General features: G+C 48.4%; 1 protein-coding gene across 1 annotated transcript in view; it reads left to right on the forward strand.

Annotated features, from left to right (window-relative positions):
- CCDC93 (CCC complex scaffolding subunit CCDC93) overlaps positions 1–16,372 on the forward strand; it is a 994,005-nt gene that overhangs the window by 807,222 nt on the left and 170,411 nt on the right. Inside the window, exon 19 of the mRNA XM_086957357.1 lies at positions 3,679–3,761. Coding sequence (XP_086813483.1) covers positions 3,679–3,761 — 83 coding nt within the window. The remainder of the gene's footprint in view (positions 1–3,678; positions 3,762–16,372) is intronic.

Raw genomic sequence — 16,372 nt, forward strand, 5'->3', positions numbered from 1 at the left:
GTAAGTCAGGGTCAGCTGTCATCTCCTTCCACATAGGTTTAGCTTGTTGGATGGGCAGGGCGCGCCTCTTGGTGTTTGGCATGTGCTGGGATCTGATTTCAAAGGGAATCAGCTCATGATCAGTCCAGGTTAGGTTAACTGGGGTCTTGACTGTGAGGGATTTGAGGTTGGAGCCAATACTGTCTAGCATGTGGCCAGCGTTGTAAGTAGCGGAAGAAATCCTCTGCTCTAGGACGAATGTGTCCATGGTTTCCTTGAAGTTTATTGCCCCCCCGGGTCATTGAATATGTCTAGGTGGATATTAATATCTCCTAAAAGGGTGAAATTGGAAAATCTAAAGGTGAGTGAACTCACAATGACTCAGATACTGTCCAAAAAGGCTTTATAAGGACCCGGTGGGCGGTAAAGTAGAGCTCCTGCAAAAGCAAAGGAGTCTTCTAATTGGGAGCAGAAACTAATGCCCTCTGCTCCTTTGAGGTCTGGTAATTGGGATACTGAGCACTTCAATGAGCTACGATAGTTAATTGCCAGGCTTCCCCCACGTTGTTCTGGTCTATGTCATCTGTCAGGGGAAGACTGGTGGAGGTCCTCACAGACAACACCACCTCCATGTAGTAATGCATCAAACAGGGCAGAATGGGGTCATGGACCCTGTGGCAGGAGGTGCTGCCTCTGGAAATGGCTGGACCATCCCTAAATCATCCTGGTGGGGAACCACCTGGTGGGATATTTGAAGGCCAGGGCGATCATACTCTGCTGTCAAGGACTAGCAGATCACAAGTGGCAGTTAAACCCGGAGGTGGTACAAAGTCTCTTCTGCGCATGGGGAGAAACATGGCTTAATGTCTTTGCCACTGCTGAAAGTGTACAGTGTCATCCGTTCTGCATGTTAAAGTTCTGAAGGCATCTTTCTCACGTTTTTTGGGACTCAGGACTCCTGTGTGCCTTTCTTACGATACCTCTCCTTTCCCAAATTTTAAAGAAGATCAGGAACTATTGGAACCAAGTCATCTGAGTGGCTCGGGATTGGACATGGAGAGCAGGGCATTCAGAGCTCTTGGGCAAGAGTCTGTCTTCCGATCAGATTGCTCCACCAGGAGCATCTGTTGTCAAAGCAACGGGGCATGGTCTTACACCTGGACCTGTGCAATCTCAATTGTGTGCTTGAAGATTGAGCAGTGACAGCTGAACACTTTTGACTTTCCTCCGGAGGTGGTTGATGTCATCTTGTCAGTCAGGCGTTGCTCGATAAAAACCATATACACCTGTTGTTTGGCCAAATTTGTGGTTTGGTAAGGTACACAGCAGACAGACCCCCTCCAAGCGGAGTTATTTGAGGTTTTGTTGTTTGTTCTCTCTCTCGCCCCGCAAGGCTTTGCTTTGGGCACAGTTAAAGGGTACTTTTTGTCTCTTTTGGCCTTCTTACAGTTCCTGGGCTAGCTGTCATTATTTAAAATACCTGTTTTCATAATGGGCTTCTGAAATGAAATTAAATGAAATGAAAAAGCAATTTTTATCGCGCAACTAAGCCCGGTGGGCGTCAAGGCGCATAACCAAACAATACCAGCTGTCAGATGTACTCCTATTACGGGTAGGCCTTGACAAAACACCAGGTCTTAAGCGCTTTTTTAAAAGAGAATAGAGAAGGTTGCATCTTAATCTCCTGGGGCAGCGAGTTCCATAGTTTGGGAGCAACAATGGAAAAAGCTCTATTTCCCCAGCGTACCCTTTTGGCACGTGGGACAACCAACAAATTCATCTCTGAGGATCTCAAAGATCTACAAGGCTGGTAACGTGTCAATAAAGCACCAAGGGGATCAGAAAGACCATCTGCCAAAGCTCGATAGGCAAGGCATAGGATTTTAAACGAGATCCTAAGATGAATAGGGAGCCAATGAAGACGCTTCTGCATTTGTTCTTCCTTCTCCCTTTGTTTTGCCTCAGTGGAATCTTAACCTGACCCTCGCATATTTGATTTGCACTTGCTTTGAGCTGCTGCACACCTGTTGTTTGCTGCTTTTTACCACCAAGACAGTGTTCTTCATCCCCATAACATCGGCAAGGTGGGTTAGCCGCTCAAAACTCTTTGTGTCAACCCGCGTTATCCCCCTTCTTCGCAGACAAGCTAGTTCTGTGGACTTGGGCATCCTTACTTTTCAAAAGTAGTGATGCTGTTAATCATCTGTAAAACTACCACCTAACCAGCGTTCTATTCTCAATCTCACCCCTTTAAGGAAAAGAATAGGCTTCCTCGCCTAGATTCTTAAATAGTGCTAAGCTTTTACTTGGATCATACCAAAGCATGCTAAGTGGACGATCAGCTCTTTATGGTGTTTGCGGCAACAAAGAAGGCTAAGTTGTGCAGACAAGAAACATTTCTCTCTGGAAAGGGATCTGGGCTCATTTCACCACAGAAAAGGCTGATACCACATGCTTTGCAATGCGGAATTGCTGTCTTGGACATTTGCCAGCAACGACATAGGTGTCTCTCCATATATTCACAAAGCACTACTCTCTGGATGGCTAGATTCAAGGAGAGCAGCATTCTACCCTCTCAAACCTACAGGAGTTGTATGTTTTGGACAATTCAAAAATGTATTGCTTTCATATCTTTTCAGAAGGTGAGAATCTATGGTTTGAAGTCTCTATCTATCATAAGGCAAGATGGCAGCTACCTAGAATGCCGCACTGATCACTCCAGGCAGCTCCTGTTAATGCTGCGACAAGGAGATGGCTCTCCAAAAAGTTAAAAGTTAATTACCTGAGGATTTTGCGGCATGTGGCGGACTCCACTTAGCCACCTGTATCTGCTATTGGGCTCCATCCCCCAATCGAAGAGAGTTTGGGGGGCTGGTGCTAGCAAGGTTGACCGGCATCGCTTTTTCATCGCTGTCCAGTTGTTACTTTCCTTTTGTAATGGTTTTTATGTTAGAGACTCTATCTAACTGCAGATTCCTCACTGACCCTCTCCCCTCCTAACCTTTCCGTGAATTGAACTCTGTGCATTAAAAATATCTCAAGTCTAGGAATCTGCACACTGGTCGAAGCCATTTTGCTGCTGGGGCTCCGCGTCTGGGAGGCCAACAACCTTGTAACCAACTGACATCAATACTTGAGAGTGGCGCCTATATATGCTCCGCAGCAGAACAGAGTCAGTGCGGAGCTGCACAGTGCCACTTTACATCAGGCAGAGATACTACTCAAGAGTTTCTGGATCCATTCTGATGCCTTGGGAAATGTAAAAAAGGTTAGGAATCTGCAGCTAGATCGACTCTCTAGCAGAAAGAACATTACTGAAGGTATGTTACTTATTTTTTTTGTTGGTATTGAAAAGGTGATCACAATAAAAGCGTGTGCCAGCTACCAGTCCATGTGTAGTAAAATTGTTTGGAGACAATACTTGTAATGTCTGATCCTTATTTCTAACACTTGGAACTTCATAAATGTGGTTTCATAATGTCTATAACTCGAAACATTGAGTAATACGTTAGTGTTTATCATTAGCGAGCATATTTGTTTTTCATGGACAGTTGAATATTTTCATCATTTATTTCTCTTATTGGCAGCGAATTTGGGCAATATTTTTTTTTCTCTTTGGTATAGCTCAGAAATGTTTCTTCGTCATCTACAGTCTACAGAGTTTCGTTTCAGTCAATTAATCAATTGTCTATCTTTTAGTTTCAGCAACACACAAAGAAACAAAACAGTTCTTTACTCTGTACAATACATTGGATGATAAGAAGATTTACTTGGAAAAAGAGGTAAATAATATTAATGTTACTGATATATGCAGTTTTTCATTGAACCTTCTGTGATGAGCGGGCTACTTTGAAGAGCAGTGTCATTTTGACATTTTAGACCACTTCTACCTTATGGATCACACCAGAAACACGACAGAGACTCTAGTGCAGCCACCCTTATAGTCCTAATCGAGACATGTTTGAGCCCTCTAAATAGCTCGCACCTTCAGTCCATCTTTTACATGTATCACGATAGACAAACACAGTGTATTCTTTTTATTTCCAGTAGACTTTGAGGCGCAGGTTTCAGTGTGTGCTTTTGTTTTGTTAAATGCCTTTATCGTCTGTAGCAATTCACCCAGAGGCAGGATACAATTAAGCTGGTTTATTAAGATTACAAAGTCGTGGAGCAGAAAAGAGATGCTCCACCAGGCTCAGCAGTTAGGACTCTGAACCGGGTACATTATATGTGGCCAAGCAACAACAGTCACCTAGCAACCACAGTATTCCAATGCACTAGACAAGAACACATTAATACATAATACTACACCGTCTCTTGTAGTGACCCCATGCACGGTATGAAATATATTCAGTAAGTCACATTTATACATCGGACACGCATGTAATCTGCCTTTTTGGCCTCAATCTCTCCATTGCTCTCCTAGACCATCTTTTTTGAGTTTCAAAAACCTTTATTGGTAAGTTCAAAACACATACAGTAAACTGCATATTATGGAAAGGAAGAGCATGAGCATGAGAGTGTACAAGGAAGCACACCATCTGAACAGTGGTACAATACAATGTTATCCTGTTAGAGCCTATCAAAGTGCTCCTATGGGCACGCTTTAGTCCATGGGGTCCAACCTGACCTCTGTCCTTCAATGCTCGGCATGGTTCAGTATAGTCGCATGTAACAGAAGGGATGCAGCTGAGCATCCAGTAAAATGGAGGGATAAGGAGAAAGGGAATGGGGGGGAACCTCTCTGGCCGTGTTGAAATGGCAAAAGAAAAAGCTGTTGCGGCGCAGGTGGACGCCCACCATATTGCATTCTCGACTACCCTTCTACTGCAGGGCCTTGGGCTTGGTCGCTACACTGTTCTTGCAAAAATATTTGCAGGGGTTCCCATATATCCAGGGGTTGCGCTTGCGTGGGCATAAGGTCCCAAAACTTAGACGACTGTGTATGGCCAAACGCTGCACCCGACAGCCAGTCATCTCTCCGCGGCCTACACTTACGGCCCCAGGCAGATCGCCACGCGCCTTTTCACCAACAGCAACAACATAGCCGCAAGTCGGCTGATGTTCTTAGGTAAAGATTAAATATAGCCCAATAGGGCAAATAACAGGGTGCGCTCCATGCTATACTCTAGCATTTCATCCAGAACATCGAACCCCCCCCCCCCCAAAAGTTTGCAACCTCTCGGCACTCCCATGCGAGGTGTATGAATGAGGGCTCAGACGTTCCACAACGCACACAGCACACTTCCGCACTTAGCCCTGCCTTACCCATCCATACTGGGGTTCTGTAGAGTCTGTGGAAAAACTTAAAATGGACTAATCAGGGGGGGCGTGGCTTACAGCCGAACATGGGGGCAGCTTGAGAGGCTAGCTCCGCAGACGACACGGCCTCTCCGACAATCCGTGCACTAATCCGTGTTAATTGCGGTCTCTCTGAGGGGGACCTGAGGCCCAGGACCGGGCAGAACGGAAGGCTGCAACTCCGGCCGCATTCCGGCGCCGAACAAAGAAGCTCGGACTGGCGGCGACTGCGGCCTAACAGGAGGTGTGGAGCCGGGGAGTCTCCTGAGCAAGTGCCCGACCGGAAGTGCAGAGGATCCGGTCACCCTCAACCGGAAGCACCTGGTCGGAGGACGTCGGGAGCAGAGACACTCAGGGTACGGCCAGAAACAGCGACCGAAAGGCTCCGGACCTGGTGAGAGGCCATTGCGAGGGGAGAAGGAGCTCCGCGGGGCTGGCATAGACAATCGGAGGCCGGAGTGCGCCGGAGGCGGATCGCCGGCTGGAGACTGACCGTGACGGACCCCCCGGCGCTAGATGACACTGGTGCTCACATGGTGAGAAGGGACAGTGGAGTGCATACTACACGCGCCTGGACGCAGGGGGCTCGCAGCACACCGCGCATAAGACCAGGTGCGAAGTGAGGGCGAGTGGGCACTTGCTCCCCGAATTGCAGGGCTGCACGAGGACACAGCGCTCACTGGGGCGACTGCGGCGGAGGATCCGGACGCGGCGCTGCTGCCCCCCCCCCGGATGGCATGGTGAGACCTGGGTCAGAGTGGCTGCAAGAGACAAGCGGAAGAACACGAGGCCTGGCTAGACCCAGTGCCCCATGGATGTAGTGACCAGATCGGCTGGGCAGTAGCTGCTGAGAACACTAAAGTGGAGCCTTTGACTTTGCCACTGGGCGCCCCTCAATCCTTTGGGCTGGCAGTCACGTGCAACATAAGTGTAGCCTGTCACTCGTGAATTAAGTATACTCTGCGGAAGGAGAAGCCCGGATGGTGGTGGTGTGACAGTGAAATCATTAATGAGTTGGTCCCACACTGGCGATCTCTCTGCTCAAGAGCCACCAATTAGCGACCTACCACCGCATCAGTGAGTGTGGTGCCGGCACCCCTCGCATGATTGACAGTGCACTTACCGGTCATCAAAATAAACCAAGTGACTTAAGGTGCGAAGAGAACTGTTCATGAGAAAGACTCCTGGAGTGTCACTCCAGAAGCGCGAGCCGGACTCCCACGCTAATCCTACAAATCGGCCCAAGGTGTGCACTCTGTAGTGGTAATCCAGAACAAGCATCATGGCAGGCAGAGGTGGGAAAGGCGGCACCACGCAAACCCGGATCGACAGGTTTGCCTGTGACAAGAATGTCTCTCCCTCGGCGGATGGGAGAGCTAGTAAATCGGCGGAGGCCACGGGCGGAAAGAAGGCGACGATGGACGACGTGATGCAGGCCCTGGCACAGGTTCAGGCAACAGTGGGCTCAATTTCCACCGAGATCACCCTCATCAGGGCGGACTTCCACAAAATGTCCGAAAAGGTGAGCTCCATGGAGGTGGTTACAAAATCTCTGGTAGAAGACGTCTCAGAGCTGCAAACGGCGATGGAGAAGATGTCAATGGAGAATAAAGTGTTGCGGGAAAGACTGGACGATCAGGAAGGGCGTTCTCGGAGGAACAATGTACGGATCCTTGGGGTTCTGGAATCGGAGGGCACGACAGCAATGGACCTCTACGTTGAGGACTTAATAAAGAACAAACTCAAACCCAGGGGCCTGTCCACCTTCTTCTCCGTCGAGAGAGCGCATCGGGTCCCAGGGGGAAAACCAAGACCTGGCGCTAATCCGCAACCGATCCTGGCTAAACTGTTCAACTTCCGGGACCGAGACGCAATCCTGCAAACCGCCCGAGTGGCTCCGCCGATAAAAATCCAAAACTCAACAGTGGCCTTCTTTCCGGACTATACAGCCAAAGTTGCACGTCGCAGAAGAACGTTCTTGGATGTAAAAAAGGAACTCAGATCACAAGAGATTCCGTATTCAATGCTGTTCCCGGCCAGACTGCGTGTAGTGGCGGATAACAAGACTTGGTTTTTCGATACTCCGGAGGTAGCCCGAGACTGACTGGCTGGATGGTTGGAGGCCGGCAGGTCAACCGCGCCGATCCCAGGGAACGCACAAGCACCAAACGACTGGGAGCTCTCCGAACTCCCAAACATCAGGGCATGACATTGGGGAACGCTCGCCGGTGAGAAGAACCGAGACAGAAGATGCTGAGGAGGAATAGTAACGGCCCGGTCGTCACAGTACATTACAATCACTTAGTGGACTGCCCGATGGACTGCCCTGGACACTGGCTGAGGGATTCTAAAGAGTGTAAGAGAGGCCGTCGTCGGAGGGGAGCCCTTCACCCCAACGAGCAAGTATCTTTAAGTGTGGGGAGGGGACCAAGCACTCTGCTAAGTTGGGGGGGGCGGTCAGTTCGAGGTCCGTATGGCAGGGAGGCAGGGAGGGGGGGAGGAAGGGTGAGGGTTATGTTTGTTTTTCAGTGTTGTTTTGGTTCTGTGACTCAGAGTGACATGACATGGCACACAACTCCCGCACGAGGAGTGCATAGATGTAGGAAGATACCCGACAGCAGCGTCGGTGTGCCACACGCCCCTCATACACCTCGGACTACACACCATACACCACACGGACATGGGTCACTCAAATACCACCAGCTCCCATGCACACGTGGTTTGGGATGTGTTGCCCCGAATCCTGAATGGCGGACCCACGGCAGGCAGCCATGGCTAGTGGGATCGATCAGACGGCTCCGGTGACTCCACTGCAGATCATGTCCTGGAATGTTAGGGGACTGGGGGACAAGATCAAGCAGGGACTAGTATTACAGGGAATCAGAAGGGTAGGGCCTACGCTAGTCCTTCTCCAGGAAACACATCTTACGGGCGCTGCCAGGCAAGCCCTAGACAGGAGGGGATACCGTATGATAGCGCACTCTGAGTTCACTTCTGGGTCACGGGGAGTAGGAATTTTAATGCGCAAGTCCTCACAGTTTATTGTCCAGACTACTAAGGTGGATGATCAGGGTAGATTTGCAGCTGTTCACGGACAGTGGGAGGGTCACCAGTTAAATATAGTATCAGTGTACATCCCTCCAGCATTACATGCAGTTGCCTTGCCGGACTTGGGTAGGTTCCTGCTGGAACTACCCGATGGCGATTTGATTGTAGGGGGAGACTTTAACGCTGTTCTTAACAACGAATATGACCGGTTCACACTTCGACCGCAGCCGCTCGGGGCCTCTCGCTTTTGTAATTTCTTGGAGGCGCAGGGGTTGATTGATATTTGGCGACACCGCCACCCAACTGAATGGCAGTATACATACTACTCAGCTACGCATGGTAGCCTATCCAGAATTGATTACTTCTTCACTCTGGGCGCAGGCCGTTTCACAATAGAGGAGATATGTATCAGGCCGAGAGGCATCTCGGACCATTCACCACTGACTTTAAGCCTCTCCAGTCAAGAGAAGGCTCGTAGACGTGTGTATCCGATCTACCTGGGGTACCTCAGGGTACCTCAGGGTACCGTCGGTGCGCAAACACCTAGCAAAGGCGACGCAACTCTACTTCGCGGAAAACCAGACCTCAGTTGATTCTCCCTCGATACTGTGGGAAGCATATAAGGCGGTCTTGAGAGTGCAGGCCATATCTAGTATTAAGAATCATAAACGCGCCCACAGGGAAGAACTAGTGGCGCTCGAGCTGGAACTCGACAGGGCCAATGCGGCTCACATGGCAGACCCCTCAGACGACACGTTACATATCCTCCAGGTGCGTCAACAGCTCCATGATAGCCACCTACGACGCCAAACGATGGCAGATGTCACGGCCACTGCCCAGAGAGTATATGACATAGGGGATAAGGCTGGTAGGCTTCTGGCATGGCTAGAAAAGAAACAAGGGGGCAGTAGAACTATTTTACAATTAAGGGACGCCACTTGTGTGTGCACTCGCGTCCGGAAGACATTGTTGACAAGTTGGCAGACCATTTCCAAGGAGTGTACTCCCCGACGGTAGAGGTCTCTGAGGAAATGGCGACGGCGGCTCTCCGCGATGTGCCAACGCCGACTTTGTCGGCAGAATCGGTGGAAGAACTAGACGCAGACTTGACAGAGGAGGGGGATTCAATTGGCAATAAACGCGATACGGTCAGGCAAGGTCCTCGGGCCCAATGGGATACCAATTGAATCGTACAAGACTATGTCTGAATCCCTGTGTGCACCTCTGTTGGCGATGTACGAGGAGAGCCGGGAGGTGGGCATCTTTCCCCCCGATCAGCGGGTGGCAACTATTGTAGTGATCCCGAAACCGTGTAAACCCCCTGACGCGTGCACCTCCTATCGGCCGATATCGTTGATAAATGCAGAGGCGAAAATATTGGCGAAGGTGCTGGCGAACAGATTGATGCCCCATATGGAGCATTTGATCCATCTTGATCAATCAGGCTTTATGCTGCACAGAAGTACGGCGCTCAATTTACGTAGGGTACACGGGGTACTGGCACGTGCACCGTTACTGAAGGAACCGGCAGTCATATTGTCCCTCGACGCCAGGATGGCGTTCGACTTGGTTGAGTGGCAGTACCTCCTCGCGGTGCTGACCCACATGGGGTTTGGAGACAAGTTTATCTCATGGGTAAGGCTGCTTTACACGGGCCCGACGGCTCGGTTGGTGGCTAATGGAAATATCTCCCGTGAAATACCGCTAGCTAGGGGAACCAGACAAGGCTGCCCCCTCTCTCCATTGCTCTTCGCATTGGTCCTGGAACCATTGGCAGTGAAAATTAGGACATCTCCGCTGCTGAGGGGGATCCGATGGACCGACTCATGGGAGGACAAAGTCTCCCTATATGCCGATGACATGCGGATTTATCTAACTGACCCGGTGGAGGGAGTCCCCAACCTATTACAATTATGTGACTCACATGGGGAGGCGTCAGGGTATACGATCAACTGGGCGAAGTCAGTCATATTCGGACTGAACAATTCCCCGCTGGCTTTGCCTGAGCAATGCCCATTAACGGTGGCGACAACTTCCTTCAAGTATTTGGGGATTTATGTCACCCGGGATGCTGCTGAATTTTTTGACAGTAACCTACAACCCCCCCTGACTTGACTGCGGAACGATGTCCAGCATTGGAAAACACTTCCATTGACACTGCTCGGCAGGGCGGCGTTATTCAAAATGATGGGCCTGCCGCGCTTTCTCTACGTGCTCGAGAACACACCAACCTTAGTACCTCCGGATTATTTCCGGAAGGTAACCGGAATATTGACAGGCCTGCTGTTGGGGGAGCGACTAGCTCGAATATCGCACGTCAAACTCAATAGGAGCTGGTACGATGGGGGAATCGCCCTGCCCAATCTCCAATTGTATTACTGGGCAGCGCAGCTTAAGATCATTAATCAATGGCTGCATGCTTCGCAGGATGACCCTGCGTATCTTGCGGACAGGGCACAATTGGGCACACATGGTATGTTGGCACCTCTATATCACAAGGGAATAGCAGCCAAATTAATAGGACCTACCAGGCATACGGTGGCATTGTGGCACCAAGCCCAAGTGAGATTGAAATGGGAGGGAGTCATAACAAAGCTTACACCGTTGTGGGACACAAAGGCCCTGGGACACTTGCGATGCACCAAAGGCTTCACCCATTGGGACACTATTGGAATTTCAACGGTGGGAGACATGTGGACAAGGGAGGGAGTGGTCCCATTCTCACACCTACAGTCACAATACGATCTAGGCCCTACGGAAACGTATAGATATGTACAGATCAGGCACGCACTACTGTCGGTCATCCCGGTGAATACCACTCTGCCGGAAGCCTCACCACTCGAAGATCGCCTACTCACTGACTTTATGCAGGAAGGCGCTACGTCCCTTACGTATCGTAAACTGTTGAATCATTTGCCAGATCCCCTAGGTAAGCTGCGTGAAAAGTGGGTGGAAGAAATAGGGGACATAGATGACTCGGATTGGAATGCGGCACTGGCATCCCCGCGTGAAACAGGTATCTCAGCTAGGTTTCGCCTGGTACAGATAAAAATTTTACATAGGATATATTACACCAGGACGCTGTTGTTTAAACTACACAGAACGCCGCACCCGCTTTGCCTTAGAGGATGTGGCTTAGAAGGCACATTCTTGCATACACTTTGGGAATGCCCCTCTATGGTAAGATACTGGCAGCAGGTGATGCGCACCATTTCGCAGACACTGGGGGTGTCCTGACGCCCGACCCACAGCTTTGCTTGTTGCACATATGGGGCCCGAATGACCTGACGCATCAGGATAAACTGTGGGTCGTGATAGGCATAATGACAGCCAAGAGAGACATTGCACAGAGGTGGGGGGCGGCGGAACTGCCTACGCTATCGCTGTGGTGTAGGAACATGGATGCGACTATGATTACAGAACGAGCAGTGTACCAGATGAGAGCGAACCCCCGTAAGTGGAATAGAGTATGGCTGCCATGGAACACCTATAGGGGCGAGCTCTGTGATCCCTTAGAGGAGGAGGATCTAGACAGTTCAGGGGAGGAGATGGAGGAGGCTTAATGCATGGGGGCTGCATGGTTAGGGACGGTGGAGGGTGGAGGAAGGGCGGCAGGTGACCCTGCACTTTCTTACAATGCAGAATCCGGATGAGAATTTGGATGTGCTGTGTGCGAGGGTAACCGAGACTACTGCAGGGCTTGATGGTGTTTGGACCACGGATGTGGTCGCTTATTTAACTACTGAGTCATAAGTTAAGTTGTGTTATTAAAAAATACAAAAGCAGGACTACAAATATTTCTGAATATAAGTACAGTGTTGTAACACGCCATCAACGTTGAAAGATCCGCTGCCGGACCGTTGGTTGTCGGCTGAATAGCTGTGTAATTTAGGTATGGAGAATTATGTATTGATAGCAGCCGGCCCCAGGATTGTAGGCGAATTACTGTAGGTTGACAAATGATCAATAAAGTCTTGCAAAAAAAAAAAATGGACTAATCGAAGTCTGTAGTTTGGCGACAGGTCGCTAGATTGCTCGCAGCAGTAGGCCCACACTCCTTCCTCAAACAGCTTACCCAGGCACTCCTCCCAAGCAGCCTGAGCCAGGAGCACAAGCACAGGGTATTCTCGCTGTATACCAGTGTACAGACGCGTTATGAGTTTATCAGGTGAGGGGTTTGTGAAAACGCTTCCAAAACCTGAAACGTGGGTGGATCCGGCAGGAATGAGGCAAACTTCGCCCTCATGGCCAAACGGAGCTGGAAAAAAGTCATCCTGTCCAGGAGTCTCATATGTTCCTCACCCAGAGCGCCGTCTAGGTCTATGAAAACCCTGTCAGGGAATGCCCGACCCAGAGTGTTCACCTACCTAGACAATCTTACAGTAGGGTTCTTGGTAGTCTCTAGCACACCCCATTAGTGAGCTCTGCAGCTGACAAAGTACAGTGTAACGATCCACAAGTCTTGAGCAGTCTCCTGCCCCTTCTTACATGCAGTGTTATTGTGAAGCAGAAGAAATGCATTGATACAGCTTCAGGCATATGAAAAAGAACTAAAATATGAATACTAGAAGCCTTCTAGTTTGAAAAGTAGCATTGTTATATGCCATATCATTCCTGTTTCTGACGCTCATATTGATCAATTAATAGTTCTTGAAGTGATACCATTTTTTGCTGAAAGTATTGTAGTCCTGGTAGAGATATTTTAAGATGCGTGTGATATTTGGTACAAATATTTTGTACAAATATATCATTGCTTTGTTCCCATACCACAACTTATTTATTCCACTGACAACTTGGAGCTATTGCTCTTTCAAGCAGATCGTAGTGGACTGCTCCACGGATGACTAATGCTTCCTGACCGTAGTGGTGAGCCATACACATGACTTTCAAACAATTTTGTACTATTTCTTGCTTGTATTTCTTGGCAAATAACAGGAATTCTGTCCTGGTGTGGTTGAGCTTCAGGTAAGTGCTGGACATTCACGTCTTGTGATGCTGTTATTTATGAATAAAGCCTCAGGGGCTCCATGTAGAGGATGAAGATGACAGGAGACTGTATGGGACCTGGTGGGGCTTTGCAGGTGATAGCGATATTTTATGTTGTGAAGGTGCCCTTTTGAACAAACTGGTGGTGGTTGAAAAGACAGGAGGAGAAAAACTCCTACCACCTTTTGGAGATTGGAGGACATTACCAGTGAATCCCACTGGAGGCTCCAGGATGTGGATGATGGTGTGAGGGGTACAGTGTTGAAGGCAGCTGAATGGTTCACCAATATCAGGAGGCTTGAGTCATTCTCATCTTTGGACAAAAGCTTGTAAGCAACGTGTAAGGGAAAGGTCTCCATGCTATATCATGATATGAAGCCATATTGGTAGTTGATCTTGAAGTTGAGCATAGACTGCTGTTTCAATGATCTTAGCAGTATATGTAGGTGCATGATGATCCAGTAGTTGGTGAGGTCATCAGGGTCTAGTGTAGGTTTCGTGTGTTCACAATTCTCTAAAGAGGTTTCATGCAACAGAACAGAGTCCTGTGTCACAAGAAAAAAGGACAAGAAGTAGGAATGTATTCTTGAACTTGGAAACCATAGTTTGTACTAACACTTTTATGCAGCGTGTTGATGCTGTGCTTATGCTTGATAGAGAAAACCTAGGTAGATAGATATACGTCTGTTTATTGCGCTGATACCGGTTAGTGCCTTCACACTTCTGTTACCGTTCTAGAATAACACTGTTTATATGAGTCAATGCCCTTAGACTGTGGGAAATAATGTGTGTGGGTCAGAAATCCAAAGCTCTCTGAAAATGTCAACAAAGGGAAATCCATTGTCAATACATTTGGGATTTCATTTTTAAAATGCATGCGCTCCTTCAGCAGATACCATAGTTCTAATTACAGGACTGCACTTGGAACTCCAACACATGCAGGGCATTGGGCCAACTGTGTACGCAGAGAACTACACTTATAAATTGAAATACTGTGCTTGAAGCAGGAAGGTAAGTGAGAGGAGTGAGCACCAGGGTGTGAAGAGCTGGTGGGGGGAGTTTTTTGAAATGTCATGTCTCATGCTCTCTCCTTTGCTCACATTAGTATGAGGGCAGACATTTGAGCTTGGGTGTGGTGAATTCGATGTACATTTACTCAAGTGTTCAAGATGTAAGTATGCTTTGTAGGATTATTATCAATGAATATTGGCTTTCGCATACACGCTATCTTAATATTGTACAAATATTTGTAAGGCTATCAGCTATTTATATAGATGTTTGGTGCTGCAACCGGACCTTGTTTGGTTACACCCTTTGGAAGGTCCTACTCGTTTGGCAAGCTGGGAACTCTTTGAAATATTTCATGTGTGTCACTTCAGAAATGTCTCCCTAAAACCATGTGGTTTTTCGTCAGGATAATGCATCGGTTTTGCCAGCCTTGAAAAATTATTTCTTGGAGTGGGCTTGACTTGGGAGCCCTGGTTTCCCATTAGGACATTGGTCTTGCTCGTTTACACCATGTAGTTTGGGATATGGATTTATAAACACCAGTTTTAAAGTTTATTAGCAATCACAGGACACCAGAAGACCTTGGGAGCCGATATTGGACAGCACTTAGACCCCCACATTTCTCCCACTGTTTGGGGCAAAAAATGCACTTTTCTTGCAGACTTCAAAGGCATCCATTGTTTGTTAGGTCCTCTTTTGAGCCTAATTCTGTCCATAGAAATTCAGGCATTAAGATCTGCAGACGTAGAGAAAGAAGCACTATATTCACTTTGTTACCTGCAGAGAACAACCTGGAATATATTAAATATATTGAGCAGTCTACAAGTACTAGTTCAATGGCTACATCTGGTTTGGCCTAGCATCCCTCCCGATTTTGTTTGTGTATCCATGTCATTCATTTTTGCGTCTTTCCTTTGTCAGAACCTCTCATCTGAACACTCCTGGACCGGTGAAAGATTACCCTGTTGCCTGAGGAAGAGTAGTTGCTCTGCTGAATGAAGAAGAAAGACTGGACCAGCTTGCAAGGAATAATGGCTCTTGAGTGGCTCCAATGACCTGCTTGAGCCACAGGAACACAACAAGCTTCCAGAGGCCTCCCTGCAACTGCCGAGCTGTCAGCACCAACTGGACTTTCTTGAGCACTGCTGCGAGCCTCTGCTTGAGTGAGTCAGAGCTCCAAGAGGTACCCCCAAGATCCTGCACAGTTGGCTAACATTAGAGTGTTCCCTTTCTGAAGAAAATGTTAAGATACAGAAGTTTGGGCCCCTCGCCTCTTCGTGCCAAGACTCGACCGCCCACGATGACCATCAATGTGAAGTTCCAGTGGGACCTTCTTTTCGCATCAACAGCGACTGTCTGCAATGGCCACCAATGCAAAGGTCTGGTAAAACCTGCTCCCGATGTAGAATTGGGAGTGAGTATTGTCGTCATTGGTCCTTTCACATAAAAAGCGCAATATTATCACTGGAACTGGTGGACAACAACTATAATCACTGCAAGGAAACGGAGATCCAGGCTTTGATTCTGGGGAAGGCCTGCACAAAAACCAAGTCTAATCCTTTGCAAAATAAAGCCCCTCTCATTAATATGCTGAAAGGCAAGCACCAAATGTTTCCCCATGGGGTCAAAATAAAATGACCTAGAGGAATTGAAGGTTAGTACGAATCCATCCTGGAGCAAAGTGAGGCTATTCCTCCCGAACAGCCTGGCGCAGTAAGCACGTTTGCTGACACACTGATAGTATTATCCCCCACTGTGGATGAGTTAACAGCAATGCCTCAGGAGGATTTGTCTCAGAAATAAGCATCCTGCATACTGACTGAGGACTTTACTCTTCCAGATATTGACTTAGAACTATCTATGAAACATAAGCAACACGATAAAGATAATATCCCTTTGGTAATGCCTTCACCAACACTGCCCATGGCCTGCAACATTTTAGTAGTACGCCCTTGGACCAGGCCTCATTGATTGACTACACCAGATTTGGAAGTATTTGGATAACAGCTATGTAATCCTACTGGCCTAGAGGCAAATAACTCTCCTTCAT

This window comes from Lissotriton vulgaris, chromosome 2_1, assembly GCF_964263255.1.
Source record: "Lissotriton vulgaris chromosome 2_1, aLisVul1.2, whole genome shotgun sequence".
NCBI classification, from domain to species: Eukaryota; Metazoa; Chordata; class Amphibia; order Caudata; family Salamandridae; genus Lissotriton; species Lissotriton vulgaris.